Here is a 16,537-nt window from a genome sequence, read left to right as displayed (position 1 = left end):
CTAGGTAACATCAGCAGCAGGATTTTCTTGTTTTCTTCTCTTTAGCTCATAAACGTCTTGAGCTAAAGAGAATAGGACAAGGAAAAAACTGCTGATTGTATTGCCTAGTTTGGTAACAAAATGTTCAGGAATTATATTAAAATAAGCTTGGAGAACAAACCACAGCCAATATCTAAAATCCAATCTACAAATATTTCCTATTATTTTAAAGTTATTGTGCTGACAGCTGCTAAAACATCATAGGGAAGCAAAGATTGGTTGTTGACCTACATTTCATTTGTTGAGCTACACATTCTTAAGGATATACTTTCATGTATTTATCATGAATTTCCCACCACTTGGCTTGACCAGATGACCCCAGTTTTAATATTTCTGGTCTCCCTTGATTAAACCAAAAACCTTGTCCATTTTTCAAAACTACAATTTAAGAATCCCATCAAGCTTCAGACAGTGGAGAAGAAAGTTTGCCAACTGTCAGGGCCTATGAGCAGTCCGCTACATTTAATTTGCTGAAGAAAAGCAAGGCATCTTTTTCAGCTGAGAATTTATTTATTTATTTATTTATTTAAATTTTTATACCGCCCTATTCTCGAAGGACTCAGGGCGGTTTACAGGGCAGCATAAAATATAATATAAAAATAGTATAAATTAAAATAGATTAAATTACATAAGCCCAACAATTAAAACAATACTAAAAGCTAAAACCCCTTCAGTCCAGGCCTGATAGATCAAAAAACCAGGTTTTCAGATCCCGGCGAAATGTACACAGATCGGGGGCGGTCTGAAGTTCCACCGGTAAATCATTCCAAAGGGCAGGCGCGCCCACAGAGAATGCCCTCCCCCTGGGGATCACCCGCCAGCACTCCTTAACCGTCAGCACCCTGAGAAGGCACAGGACGATGGGAAGTTGATGCCGGCAGCAGGTGTTCCCTTAGATAATTTAGTAACCATGATTCCTGGGATTTGGTGTTGAGGAAGCAATGCAGCTAAGCTGGTTTGTAATAGGCAGACATTTCTGATGTAAACGTGGCTTCAAGAAGAGTCACCACATGAAGCTCATAAATGGAGCATCTGATCTTAATGATGAAGACTGTAAGAAATTAATGATCTAGCTCAGGTTTCATGCTTTTGTTCTCTGTTTTGATTTAGTGTGATCCCTTACGAGCGCAGAATATTAACCATACTGCAATGGCTAACTCTGGCAGACAGTGAAAGGTTGGTCATTTCTCTGTCCCCTTCCTTACTTTTGTAGCAATGAATGCAATGACTGCGTTATTGATACCTTTGGTAGAAATTGACCTTTGATCATCCATATTTGTTTGCTTGATGAGCTAATGATGTATACGTTGTACTGGGGAAATTTTAATTACATGGGTTAATGCTGTTGATATAGGGGTTTTCTGATTTTCCTATTCAGAGTAATAACCCAAGAGTTGGGCAGATATCGAGATGTTTTAATTGGGTAATTGAGAATACATGGCATCATATTTTACATATTTTACAGAAAATTATTGAATGTTTTTCCAAGAGCTTGTGCTTGTGCCTCTTTTGGCATATTTTCTAAAGTTTTAATGAAGTTACAATATAGATCACTAAATTGTTTCATCACTGGAAAATATATGAAATGGCAGCTTTCTGATTCTTTGTTTTTTTTCTTCATAAACAAGAGTGCAAACCAGGTCAGAACCCTGCCTGAACTTACTCCCCTACTGTCACGATAACCCAGCAAAGTGAAAGTGAAAGGGAAAGTCCAGAATGCTCCTGGGTGTTTTGGGAAACTACCATCTAGTCGAGGGAGAGGGACTCAAGTAACCTTGAGTTATTCTTGCAGCCACAAGAGCCCTAAGCGCTAACTCCCCTTAAATTCCATGGAACTTTTATCTGTTCGTTCCCAGGGGAAGAAACTCTGGGGGAGTTTCTTGCATTGTACTGTATGTAGAATACAATAAAGTAATCAACCTTTCATAGAAGTCCTGCAGGTTGCGCAGGTCAGAAGGAGGGCTGAGAAGACATCTGCAGACCACTCACATCTTGGACCTAAACTGTTTCAACTCCTTCCCTCGGGATGGTGCTATAGGCCAATTTATGTCAAAACAACTAGACACAAGGATAGTTTTTTTCCCTTATGCTATCACTCTGCTGAACTTCTAATTATCACAGTGCTGCCTAATGCCTGCGTATACTTACCCATGTACTATGGCTGTAGTATTATTATTTATCCTATTTATTATCTTCTGTATTATCTATTTATCCTAGTTATTATCTCCCCCCCACTCCTTTTATTGGTATTATTATTCTGTTTGCATGAACACTCAAGAGTTTCTGTACCGGAGACAAATTCCTTGTATGTCTAATCACAATTGAAAGTATTCAACTCAACTTGAACCCTTCTCATGTGGATCTGATTGCTTGCACCTGACACCTGGGGAGAGATTACTATCAGAAGCTTCTCTGGCTTGTGTCTCGGCAAGTTAATAGCAGACTTCTCCAAGCAAAGCCTGGAACAAGTATTTAGTGGGCTTCAGCTTTGCATGTACAAACCTCACAGTTTGTATCATAAATGTTAGAATTCTGTCTGGGCAGATTGATAGTAGAGTTGGGATTTCCTAAAGCTACTGCTACAGACAGTGAATATCAATCCAATAGAGAGTGGCTTTCTCATAAATACTCCCCAATCTCATAAATACTAGCAGACACCCTCAGAGTTATGCAAAGCCAAGCAAACTTATCCTCATGGTTTGAAATGTTATTGCTAATTTCCAGTCAGCAGGCTTTGTTTACCTTTGTTGCAAAGTTCCAGCAATATTTTACTGGATATATTGATTTTTATTTCTTCACCATCTCTAAATCCAATAAAACCATTTGTTTTATTCTGAGGGATGGGGTGAATTTATAATTTTAAGGGGGTTGCAGAGGGAGTGAATTTATAATTTTAGGGAGTTGCAGTATTTGAAAGTGAGAATTGCATGCTAAATGAAACTTGCTGATGTCCACTTTTCTTTTCAGGCCTTACGCTTATGCATTTTACTCTGACCAACCAGATATGGCTGGCCACAGATATGGTCCATTTAGCTCTGAGGTTAGTACAGTTCATCTTTGCCCATAGGTGGAATGCAATCCTGCTGCTCTGGGTTTTGTCATCATCATATGAAGCTGAAGTTGTTTAAAGCTAGTTAATTGTTCACACCTCTATAAGCCTCCAAAGGAAATAGGGCCTTCTGAAACTAGACACTACATTTATAGAGAGGACTAAAATGTTAATAACGTTATCCATCTGTTTAAAGTTTCAGGGACTGGTGATCTATGTCTCTGTATGTGTGAGTGTGTATGTGTTGACAGGGCTAGGATTATCATCAAAGACTTGCAAGCCTACTCTGGGATATAATCAAGGTTGACTAGGGTGTGTGTTTTTTTTAAGTGCTCGGGTGTGAAAGGAGCATTTTTTGTGTTTTATAATAATTCAGTAATTTCACACAAATTGTTTATGCAATGTTTACTTTCTGCATGATGTGCTAAGTCAGGAGGCTCATCTAACTGCTTCTAACCATAACTATAAATGATGTTAGCCACTTGGATAGAAACAGGGAGAATAAGCAGACAGACTTGAAAGCAGTGTTTCTCAACTGCGGCAACTTAAAGACAAGTAAACTTCAATTACTAGGCTGACTGAAGTCCGTCTATTCTTAAAGTTGCTGAAATTGAGAAACATTGCTTTAAAAGGTAGAAGGTGGAGAGAAGATTGAATGATCATTAACTCGGCAGTCTGGAATCTACCTCCAGTTAAAATCCATCAATGCAGCCAAATCGCTTGTATGACAGAGGTCCAATTATACATTTTGTTGATCCTGTGCTTTGGCCTTGAAATCCAGGGCAGAGACCTAATTCACACTGAACTCTGGCAATGGCACTGGGGCAAGGAATTCTGAAACTGTAATACTGTCTTCCTTTTCCTCTCTGTGAATCCAGAGCCAATGTGAATTTTGAGGGACAACTTTTTCAAGTTCCAAGCACGGAGGTTAATTATTTTGTTACCTCAAGTTCTAGTCAAGTGCTGTTCTACAGGGAAGATCTACACAGTTAACCTTTGATCATAGATTCTTAGGGAATATTCTCCCAGCCCCATAAGAGCTGCTTAAACAAACAGCTCCAACAGGGTTGGGAGAACATGGAAAGAATAGATCAGTGTTGGGTTGCAGCTCCAGGCAGAGATTGCTAAACTGGTAGATCACTGACACCATAGAAAACAATTTTATGCATCTGCTGATGGGCTTATTAAAGTTAATCAGAGTGTAGCAGGCATTTAGCCAGAGTTTCACTCTTGGATAAAGAAATGGCTTTTAAGATGTCTATATCTGAGAACAAGGAGAGGATTGATTTGTTCAGCAGCATGATTCAAAAATCTTAATGTAATTATAACGATTTAAATCCAAGTTTCCTGATTTTATTCCAAGACTGTAGAACACTTACCGTACAACTCCCTTCTTCAGATCTGTACTCTGCAGATGTGTTGGATGTCAGCTTGTACACTCTCCTGGCCAATATGGTTACTGATAGCCCTTGAGGGTCCTATCTCTTATATCTTTGGCTCCTGGGAATCCCCAGCTGGTTATTGCAACACTTGATTCTGTTGCTGTCAGTATATTTTGGTAGTCCAGGACCAAAATAATATTGCTAAATTTAGAGCTGGAATTGGCTATAGACCTCGTTCTCATTGTTGTGGAAGAGTCCTCTTGCTGTGGAGGTCATCTCCACCCTTTTCAAGCGTCAGCCTTGGGGGTGGGGAAAGTAAATTCTCCTCCCAAGGTGCAGATTTGTGAAAACAAATTTTGGCTTTTGTAATTATTTTATTTGGCAGTGAAGTCCAGCTGCAATCTATCAAACCCTGCTTTGATTAGTCCCAAATTAGATTATTCCCTGCAATTGGTATCATAGTGACTGAAGGTCAGATGAGAATCAGAAGCAACATAACAGTTGCAATTATTTGTCTGGAGTTCAGAGATAAAAATACATATTTCCCCTCCCCACAATGAAATTTTCAGCCCTCAACTCATATAGCTGCTGTTTCCCTTGAGATAAAATGGAGAAGAGACATCTTCATCTCATATATCACAATAAGTTTGGCTTCAGGTTTCTTTATTAACCTTTAGAGAAGTTAGTTTTTCTGTGGAAATTGCACAGATGTTCTGATTTACATCTGGACAGGATTCTTTGAAAGAATATAAGGAACTGTAAATATATCAGGAAACTTAGAAGGAAGACTTAGAGAAAAAACCTCAGGTAGTCTAGGAGCAAAATGATATCACTAAATATAGAACTGGAATTGGCCATAGACCTTATCTTCACTGTTGCGAAAGAGTCCTCTTGTTGTGGAGATCATCTCCACCGTTTTCAAGCATCAATAATATTGGCATTTGACAATCAAAAACAATTCTTTCCTCTTTCCTAACCCTATTCCACCCATTTGTTTTGAGCTGGCAAAACGTTAAACATTTGGGTTTAATCTTAGATATTAAGATGCTTAATCAATAGAACTGGGAAACAAATTACAGAAGACTCCAACTCCCAGTTCCTTAAAATAATTATTTTCTTACCCATTTGGGTTCATGTTAATTAATTATGATCCCTAAATCTCTCCTGGTGTGAAAAATCCCTCACAGTGTGAAATCAAGCCAAAATAGCATATATATTAGGTTAAAGCTGTAATTGTGAAAGATTTTACAATTTTAATGTGTTTTTATATTTTTTATTACTTTAGGAAAGTTACTACTGTATAACTAAGCATGTTGTGAACTCATAGCACAGTCATATCATAGTTACGATTATTGTTTTGACTGCATCCCTATAGAAGTATGGAGTGTGAATAGGCAGAGGAAAATATAAATAAGGCATTAAAGTCCACTACAGGTTAAACTTTAGAGTGATTCAGGTGTTAAGATGAAGAAATAGGGCAGCAACAACAAAACAGTTTTCCCCTGGAAAGGTTAGGCTGGTTAAAAGAGTTGTACTGCCAGCTATATTACCATGTTACCAGAGAAGAAATGTTGTCATTCTTTCCAAAACAGTTAATGAGGTTTGGACTCCACAGGTCCACACTCTTCCTTTAGAAGATAATTTACAAATTCATTCCAAGAGGACCAATAAAGGGGAATATTTGTAGCTCAGGGTTGAAATGAAGGGTCCTTGGTGTTCCCTGAGAATGGTTGTTTTCTTGCAGGTGTTTCATTACCCAAACTAGAGTAGCACTGCTGCTGTTACCTAGTTTGAGTAATGAAATGTCTGGAAGAAAACAACCAAAGCATCAAGAACTCCCACCCTCCCCATTCCAAGAGGATTATGGAACTAACTTGGCTGCAGGTTAAAATTTGATTTTAATATACAATAATACTGACTTCTCAGCTGAGTCTTGCCCATGCTGATGGGAGTTAATGAAGTCCAGGGGTCTAGGCCAGGCTCCAGGTTGGCCAACTAAGTCAAAATATTGAATATGAGAGTTTCTTCTCGCTTCTGACTTTCCTAGTAATGATTTGTGGTTGTCGCCCCTTACTGAGATCAAGATTTGAAATTTGGTCTCTTCTGTTTATATTTAGTATTCTGCCCAATGTAGCACACTGTCTCACAATGAGAGCACTTTCTACATGGTAGGCTGACTCCAGTTGGCAAATGTATTTATTTGGGCAGTTTATCCCTCCCTTAATCCACAGGGATTCTAGGCAGTTTCCCTAGAGATGCTTCACTGCTAAACCGAAAGTGAAGGTTGATGATGTAAGGAACTTTTAGACACATTTTTGATCTGTCAGCTTGCAAGTTTAACCAGACAATTGATTAACTAACAATCTGTTATGTGGGTAGTAAAATCACAATACGTTTTGTAGAGGCTGCATCCCAATAATGATAGCTAATGCACAAAGATCTTAGAATGGTCTTCCCTTTTTTTTAAGTAACCTAACCAGTTGTTGGATATGAGATGGGTGGCATAATAAATTTCCTAATAAATAAATAACACCAGAGCTATAGCGAGACAAACCAATTTAAGATATCCAATCATGGTTCTCTAGCCTCATATCTACTTTTTGTTTTTGTGTTTGTAGCCCTGTCACTTGGATACTGTCTGACAAACATTGCATGTTTAACCATGATATCTTGGTATTTAATGTCCTATTTTGAGACATTTTTTTGTTTCAAGTGCAAGTATTGGCCAGCTCTTTCAGTTCTGGAAGGCGAAACACTGGGTGCCATCATCCTCAGCTTGTATTGATCTCATTCTTCCAACGTAAAGCTAAGACTTGGCTGATTAATACAGATTTGGCTTTCTTCCTAGCTTTAATTTCCTAAGAAAGAGAAGCTATCCCTTTTGTGAATGTCTTTATACCAATGCTGTTTACCATGATCAATGACTTGGGACAACATCCGTATGCTTAAGGACTGCTGGGCTGCTCTTCTAACATGCTACCCTGGAATGGGGGCTCTTGTTATTAGACCCATTTGATGGCATAAGTTAAAATTCTGGCTGCGCTTCTCTTGGAAAGAGTGAGTAAACTCTTGAGAATCCTCCCCCATCTGCTGCTGCTTTCATCAAGGCTGCACGAAGCTTGAACTCTTTTTCTTCTCTTCTTTATTTTTTTTACTCTCCTTTATTTTTATTTTTATTTTAAAAAGAAAACTGAAGCTGCTTTCTGGAAAGAGAGAGAGAGAGAGAGAGAGAGAGACAAATGGAACTGGATTAGCATTTCCCTTCCAGCTGCTTGTCCAAAAGCAAAGAAACAGCATGGCAGATGGTAATCTTCTTTTTAAAAAAAATATCTTCCAAGAACATTGCTCTGTGATTGGAACAGCAAAGATGGAGAATGGCTGTGCAGATAGAAGCAAATCCCTGCCAATTCTCAACTTCCCTTCTCTTCGCTTCTTCCTTTCTCCATTTTTTTTTAAAAAATAAATAAGCTGCACTATCTTCCTGTATGTGATATCTTTCTCTGTTCGGGGAATCTGATCCTAAAAGTTGCCAAGAACTCTCATTGCAGCTGTCAATTGGAGTTGCATGCAAAGTCGCTTCTTTTTAAGATCAGTTTGAATAGCATCCAGCATCTCTGCACTGCTTGGGACTGCAGCTCTGTTCTTTTCAGATGATTTCTCCTCCTCCTCTCAATACATGGTTCATTCATATCTTCCCCTCCCCTAGTTTTTAAAGCCTTTCCTCACATGCAACAGCACGATAATCGTGGAAAGCATATAGCTAAAACCAATGGTATCCTATATCCTATGTAAGGATATCCTATAATACAGGAAGCAAATGTGAGGTGTGTTTGCTCAATGTTCCCCCCCACCCATTAAAGTTCAGTCTGGATGTCTTTAAAAAACTGGGCATGTCTCCAGCTGCATGGAGTTGATAATGACTAGGCATTTGACAGTATAAAAATATTATATGAACAGTTTTAATTTATTCTCTCCAGCACAAGAGAATTGGTATCTTACCGTTGTTCCAATAGTGAAGCATTGATCAGTTAGTACAATTTAAAACATAAGTATGTTGAGCATCCAGTAATAGCAATGGCTCCTACTACTGATGCTTGCTTTCTCTTGATAAACCTGAAAAGAGTATTGGCCCCCTAAGTAAAAAAACAAAACAAATCAGACATCCTCTTCAGAGATGTTGTTTCGTGCAGACCCAAGACGATTATCACAAATAATTAAATTCTTCTTTTCAACCTTGACCGTGACATGATCATAGACCCAGTATAAATGGTTTGAACCAAGAGTTTTGGCATGCCGTGTCCTAGAGACGGGAAGTTTTTAACTATCTGATGTTGAGATGAGCTTTTTCTGAGTCCAAGCATCTCTCTCCGTCAGTACAGGAGAGTAGTTTTGGGTCCCCTCTTACTCCATCTAAAAGGCCTAAAAGAAAAATCAGTCCTAAGAGGATTCAGAAAAGACGTGTTGCTCCTTCCAAGAGAAGACGAAAAGTACCTAGAATGGAACACTTGTCTGCGGAATCCCGTCGGATTAAAGTAAGTTTTCAAAACTGGTACATATCAACCACTGAGACTCTTAAACAACTTGATATTTTTTTTTTGGTCCTCCCAACTTTGGGAGGAATGTCTTCCAAATCGAACTTTCAGTGCAGCCATCTTGAAAGGCAACAACCACAGATTGCCATCAAGCAGTTGGGTTCATTTTTTGTTTCTCTTTTCCTTCTTCCCCCTCTTGCTTGGGTAGCATTCTCTGTCTCTTGGTGTTATCTTTAGATCCTATTTTTTTTAAAAAAAATGTCACAGGATTCAGATGCAAAAATCCATTTAAACTGTTCGATCCACAGGTAGATAGTATTGGATTAGCCTGTAAAATCCTGCTTATTGTCACCCTTACAGTTAATTTTTTTCAGTCAAAATGAATTTTTTGGAACTTATTATTTGGCTCTCTGGAAAGTTCTACCTGTCATACTTGCAAAGGGTTGAAGAAATTTTGCCAGGTTACTCCTGTTCACAACATGATTTGTCACTATTGGTTTCCTTTAGCAGGAGATATCAAATGAAGCCTCTTTCATAAGAATTGGTCTGTGGTCCTTTCTAATTCCTAATTTCATGACTGATAATTATATGGTATCAAATTTTTGCAATGCCGGATGATGCTTGAAGCTTTATGAATATTTTGAGGCAATGAATATCAGTAACTTCAAAGGAAATTTATCTGAGGCTGCTATCGTATCTATTGAACAATCACGCTCAGTGAACAAGTTGAATGAAAATTTGGTTGTAAAAAGGAAGTCCTGTATCCACAAGATGCTTTCATTCTGTATATAGAATCAGTATAGGATATGGATATGGCTTAAACATAGACTGTAAGCATGAAAGGCTGACCATGTGGACCTATAGAAATGGATTCACGATGATGTTTGAGTGTTTCACAGTATGAAATGTCTCTTCAGACTTTTGTGATGAATTTGGACATAGGATGTAAATGGGGTGTGTTATCCTTTTTATCTTGGCAATACCATAATATTATCAAAGACAAATCTTGGGGCTTAAAACAAACAAATGAGAGCTACTCAAAACGCTCATTTGGGATTCAGGAATGTGCCCTGTAATGAATGTTAGAGTTCCCACATTGAAAGGGAAGAGAATGGAAAAAAAATCTTTTTCTGCTTTATAAATGTCCAGCAGCTCTCTTTCTTTCTTTCTTGCTCAACTTTGCTTAAAAAAATCATTCACTGAGTGAGGTCCATGAAACCTGCAGGATACAAGGATTCCCATCTTCTAGCTTGTTAAAATAAATGTACTGTTAGAAATTAAGGTTGGAAAAATATTATCCCAATAACTTTATGAACTGAAGTGACCCATCTGTGTTAAAATTATCTTGGTTCCATGCTTGATTCTTTATTTTAGAAAATGGTTTCTAGAGATGAGCTTATGCTTTTAGGGATTAAAAAAGGGTTAAAGAACCGTAGCTCACTACAACTTTTAATTTTTTTAAGTGAAACAGCATGTGTGTGACATTCTTTAATACCAACATCAGAAGACTATGGGTGCACATTATCATATAACTCTAAGCTTGTTAGAATGTCTTCAAGTTTGCTTAACTCTTTAAATGAACGATTTCTCATATTATGAGTCAGATTTCAGATGTACATTATAGGTTTTACGGAAGGTCTTAATCTGTTCTTTATTTCAGATATAATTAGTATTGATCTTGTTGTTTTAAATATAATAAGATACTCCAAATATCTAAGTGTTCTCATAATTCTCATAATAAGAATATAATAAACAAGAATTAAATACCTGAAAGATCATCTCTAGACCTCAGTTACTCAGAGGGTTGAGTTAGAATATCTCTGAAAACAGTTGCCAAGGAATAATGTGAATGAAGCTATTGTTACCAATCTTTTCTTTTTTCCAAAAACTTCTGGTTAGTCATACAAGAACCGGACTATATTGATACTTGGTGTAAAGCAGTGCTTCAGAGAGATTAATATAATATAATACAGTATAGTACAATTGATATAATTATAGCAGTTTATGTAAACATACATAATGGTATATATTCATCTGGTATCATCAGATGAAAACTGAGTGGGCTGATAGTGTTTACTTGTAATACAGTTTAAAAAAGATTAATTCTTCCTCTTTGTGTAAATATGTGTGCATATATAGATGTTAGGTCCACTAAGAGATATTGACAAGATCCTTGGGCAACTCATGGATGGACTAAAGCAGCTGAACTTACACCGATGTGCCAACATTATCTTCGTGGGTGATCATGGTAATTAAAAAAGTTTTCCTTGGTTTTTATGTAGCAAAGTCCCCATTTCTATTGGGAGGTATTTTGTTAATCTGTTAAAATGAGTGTCTGTGGAGATTCTCAGTCATCCAGGTCATGGTTTTCCCAAAAGTGCTGTTTCAAGAGGCAACTGGAGTTTCTTTGTTTTTCTTTGAAGACATTTGAGAAGCAAAACGTCTTTGAGGAAACACAAAGAAAGTCCAGTTGCCTCTTGTAAAACCACCTTTGGGACTGTTAAACTGAGCTGTATTTGAAGTAAAATTGCATTTAAAAACAGAAATTATGATGTGCCAGCACACGGTATGCATTCAGCTTAAGATGAGGTACAAAGTTTTTAAAACAGATTGATGGTGAACAGATTTCTGAACAGCTAATTCATAGTGCCGTTTTGTGGTTTTTTAAAAAAAATCAAAAGTAGTTTTAGCTGATTATAAACAGGTTTGATGATCTCATATAACTTTATTCTCTAATTCACATTTTTGACTGGCACAATGGCTAACTTGATAAGACTTCTTGGCTGCTGTTCAGAACTTCAGGGTTTAGAATCCTCTTCTTATTGCTACTAAGACTACATTTGTGGGAATATTTTAATCTTTATAACTTAGTGCATTAATGTTTTTTAATTGCTGAAATGGCATTTTTCAGAATCATTTAAATCTGTGGAAGTTATTTCTGAGTTAAACAACAAGCTTAGATTAATACATGTATCCCCTGATTTCTTTTTTTTTAAAAAAAATTCCTCTGATTTCTCCCCATTTTTTAAAAAAAAATCATTATTATAAATTTGTAAAATCTAAAGCAGAGGTCCCCAACCTTTGGGGCACCAGGGACCAGTTCCGTGGAGAAAGGTTTTTCCACAGACCGGAGAGTGCGTGGTTTTGTGTGCTGCCTGCATCCTGCGGATGGGGCTTTGCTTGTTTGTGTGGACTGGTTGCTGGCATGCCACGGCCCGGTACCAGTCCACAGACTGGGGGTTGGGGACCCCTGATCTAAAGGATGACACTCCTCTAACATGAAAGGAAGTATCTTTGGAGAACTCACAAGAAATTTTTGGTTGCATTGGTTGTAGACTGAAAAATCATGGACGCTCAAAAATCTTTTAAAGCTGAAAGAGATATAAAGATATCTCATTCTTCAATATCTGAATAGCAAATGTCTAAACGTACTTCTTTCAATAATGCAGTGGTGGTGCTTATTCTGTAGGAATGGAAGATGTTACTTGCGAAAGAACCGAATATTTGAACAACTATCTGTCTAACGTGGATGACATAACATTGATACCAGGAACTTTAGGGCGTATTCGTGCCAAAGCTAATAGTAATGTTAAATGTAAGTTTACCTTTCTACATTCACCCTGCCGCTTGAAATATGTCCATTTTCTTCTGCGCTGTCTCTGACCTTGGCTTCCAACAGATACGATGGCAGGGAATATATTTATAAAGGTTCTTCCACCTTCAGAGAGACAGAGTTATTGTTCAGAAAAGGCAATTGCTTTTTTTGATAGATAAGTTTGGTAAATTTACCTAATTGATAAGACTAATTGTTAAATAGAACCAGATATTTGGGGGGAAAAACTTGAGATCTAAATGTTTTTGCCTCACAATGAACTGAGAATTGTCAGCAAAGAGAAATTAGATGGTGCATTTCTGCAAATGTTTGCAAAACAATTTGTGCGGGTTCTAGAGTGGGCCAAGCTTGCTCTAGCAGATCTTCATCTTAAGATCTGAGCTTCACTTTTTTAGTAGCAGTGAATCTTCTGTCGGGAAAACTATAGCCAAACCTATAGTTTAGTTTAATGCATATGAATTATGCATTACATTCCTAATTACATATGAACATTTGTGTGTTGAAAACTCAACTAATGGCTCAATTTTGACTTTTCTTTCTCATTCTGTTTGAAATCTCCCCATCCACGTAACAGTTGACCCCAAAGCCATTGTGGCCAATCTCACAGTAAGTATCTCCCTCTCCCTTCTTAGAGCACTTAAAAAAAGATAGCTGTGTATAGTTGGATTTATTAACTTTGATGTTGCTTTAAGTGAAGAGTCAGTGTTCTCAGAGGAATCCTCATAAGTGTAGTTTCCACGGAGAAAGTTGTATGATGGTTATGGTGATTCTTGTCATGTTTTATAGAATGGGGCTGTACCACTGCAGAACATCTGCAGAACATTAGCAGTTTAATTCCCAACTTTTTCACTCAAGAAAGGGAAACTAAGTTAAAATGATGGGTAAAAGCCATTTTGGAGTTGCTTTCAGACAGAGGAGAATCTGATGCTAGGATACAAAATGGATCAATGGTCCATTTGGTCTTTATCAGACCTGGGCATTTTATGGCCCTTGGGCCACATCTGGCCCTTTGCCTCTCCTTGTCCGGCCCGCATGAGGTCATTCAGAAATTAGAAATCGCATGTAAATAAGTGTATGCCATGTACTCAATACAAGTGCATTGCTTTTATTTTGAATGTGACTGCTATTTTTAAAAAATATGTGCATGCATGCTTGCATGCCTACACACCTTCATAGCCCTATTGGTGGGGCCGTCCACAATAGTCCTAGTTTCTCAACGTGGGGAAATTAATTGCCTACCCTTGGTCTTGACTGATTGATGGGCTGCCAAATCAATGTCAGCTGTTCATGACCACATAGATTTTCTCCAGATTACAATCTCACAATTAGTCTTACAATGTCTACAAAATGAGGATTGTTCATCCTCACCAAACAATGATTATTTCAGTTAGCAGGTAGGTTGGCCAATGTCTTCCATAGCCCCTTTCTGAACCTACTTCCTTTGTTTCAGTGCAAGAAGCCAGACCAGCATTTCAAACCTTACTTGAAGCAACATCTTCCCAAGCGTTTACATTATGCAAATAACCGAAGAATTGAGGATATTCATTTGTTGGTGGAAAGAAGATGGCATGTGGCCAAGTAAATAAATATGAATTTTCTTATATTTTTCACTTGCTGTAGATCTCCCATTTAACCAAATATGACATTTGCAAACTCTTTTAACTGATTAATTCAGTGTGATTTGGGGCCAACATTAAGAAATCAGTTGTGATATGACACTTTGGAACCCCATCTAAATGGAATTTTAAAAATATATTTTAGTAAGTCTCTGGCTCAAAAATGTAGTAAGAGCAACATGGATTCCTTATTTCATAGTGTCTTCTGAGTTAAACAACTATAACATTCTAACATAATTTAGGTGACCAGACTTCCTACTATTCAAAGTGTCTTTATTTTACAAAAGCAATTTTAGGTAGTAAACAATAGCCACTAGCCAACCTGGAGGCCAGATTTAGCCTGTAAAACAGGGTTTCCCAGCCATTGAAAGCTCAGTAGGTTTAAGTCAAAATGTACTAAAAATTGTTCTTATTTTTAAAGAAAAAGCTTAACATTGTTTTTAGAATTTCTATGAGAATTTTTTTTCTCTAATGCATCTTCTATATAATGCTCCTATGATATCAAATGCACTAATCTTATGATGGAAGTTGATGGTAGCACATATGTGCCATCAAAACTATGTGAAACATGTATGATGATGCAATGGTATTACATAATTTATATACTTTCCAGCTGTTGAGATGCAGCTACATAGAGGCATGATTTGTACAATGGTATTACTGTGTGGTTTGTTATTTTTGTGTCATTGTGGCTTGCTGAGAATACTGCTATCCTCAACCACCATTTGAGAAAGAAAACAAAAGTTGCCTGTTTCTTTAGAGATATGTAGATCAGCAAATCCACAATATTTTCTGCAATCCACTGGAAGTAGAACCTTAATGTTTATAGAAATTAACTGCTGGTATATTCAAGAATCTTCTTAATGTTTTTAGGAGGCCTGGAGATGTGTTTAAGAAAATAACTGGGAAATGCTATTTTCACGGAGATCATGGCTATGACAATAAGATCAACAGTATGCAGGTAGAGGCAATAAACTGCTTGTAGTAGTAGATGGTAATCAGTAAGTAGCATTGTTGGTATATATATCTTACAGTAACTTATCAATGTATATTTTAATTTTAAGCCACGTTTCTTTAATCTTCTTACTGCAGTGTGTAGTGAGAAAATATTTAAAGATTCATTGCAGCTTATTTGATTCATCTTTGGATATACCAGGTGGTTTATACCAGTGGTCCCTAACCTTTGCAACTTGGCGGCCCGGCTTTGGGCGGGGGGAGAGGGGAACCGGGCCGTGAGAGCAGCGGGCCTGTGCGTGCCCACACACATGCACGCACGCACAGCTCCCCTCACGCAAGAGAGAAGAGCAGCCTTTGAGGCACAGTCTCGGCTCCTTCAGGCTTCTCTGCGCCGAAAGCGTTTGCAAAGGGATGGAAGGCCAGAAGCAGCGCGAGATCGCTCCCCCAAAGCCTTTCGTCCATTTGATTTTGGCGTGGAGAAGAGAAGCCTTTAGGGGCGCGATCTCATGCTCCTTCAGACTCACCAAAGCTGCCTGACGCTCCAAAAGCAGATCCTGCACAGGCAGCCTCCATGGATCAGCAAAGCTGAGCAGGCTGTGCTTGTCTCACTCAGCCTCTGCTCTCAGCGCTCCGCTTTTGGAGCATCGGGAGCAGGCGGCTTGGCAGTGCAGCTCCTCTCCCACAAGAGAGAAGCCCTTGGGGTGTCACTCACGCAAATGGGGCTCCGAGCACCGGCCCTGCCACTCTCGCAAATGGGGCTGCGTGCATGCATGTGTGCACCCTGGCCCACCCTCAGGCAGCCCGGTTGCAAATAGGCCATGACCCAGGGCCCACAGGTTGGGGACCCCTGCTTTGCACTGAAATATTTTAGGATGAAACCAGAATAAAAGATCAAACAGGAAGGAAAAAAAACTCAGAACAAAGCAAAATACCAAGATCAAAAGCAAGACCACAACAGAAAATAATTATTTGTAGGTCAAGGTTGAACCGTGGAGTTCTTGGTCCTCTCTTAGCTTGGTTGTTTTCTTCAAGATGTTTCATTACCAAACTAGGTAACATCATCAGTGCACCTATGGTGTTGCCTTGTTTGTAGTGGAACAGCTGCAAGAAAACAACCAAGCTCAGAGAGCACCAAGGACCCCACAGGAAGACCACAATTTATATTTCAAAAGAACTAAAATAAATTCTGTTTGCTGTCTTGGCACAAAATTGGGAACAGTGAGGTGCTTTAGCTAATCTTATGAAAAGAGAGCCAAAAAGCATGTTTTGGATATATAAAAAGAGCTGTTCAGGGTGGCTGTTTTTAACATAAGAAAAGAAAAGACCTAATCCCTCATGGTTCTTTACTT

General features: G+C 38.2%; 1 protein-coding gene across 2 annotated transcripts in view; it reads left to right on the top strand.

The window, feature by feature from the left end:
• The window catches only part of ENPP2 (ectonucleotide pyrophosphatase/phosphodiesterase 2), a 60,420-nt gene that overhangs the window by 24,388 nt on the left and 19,495 nt on the right, over nt 1–16,537 (top strand). For both annotated transcript variants that reach the window (XM_081326019.1, XM_081326018.1), the window contains exons 10-16: nt 1,150–1,215; nt 3,007–3,079; nt 11,142–11,250; nt 12,472–12,597; nt 13,190–13,221; nt 14,066–14,193; nt 15,105–15,192. In XM_081326019.1, coding sequence (XP_081182145.1) covers nt 1,150–1,215; nt 3,007–3,079; nt 11,142–11,250; nt 12,472–12,597; nt 13,190–13,221; nt 14,066–14,193; nt 15,105–15,192 — 622 coding nt within the window. The remainder of the gene's footprint in view (nt 1–1,149; nt 1,216–3,006; nt 3,080–11,141; nt 11,251–12,471; nt 12,598–13,189; nt 13,222–14,065; nt 14,194–15,104; nt 15,193–16,537) is intronic.

The sequence above is a fragment of the Vipera berus genome (assembly GCF_964194415.1).
Source record: "Vipera berus genome assembly, chromosome: 3".
Classification (NCBI taxonomy): domain Eukaryota; kingdom Metazoa; phylum Chordata; class Lepidosauria; order Squamata; family Viperidae; genus Vipera; species Vipera berus.
Note: the sequence above shows the minus strand (reverse complement) of the source record. Positions and strands in the feature narration are given on the sequence as shown.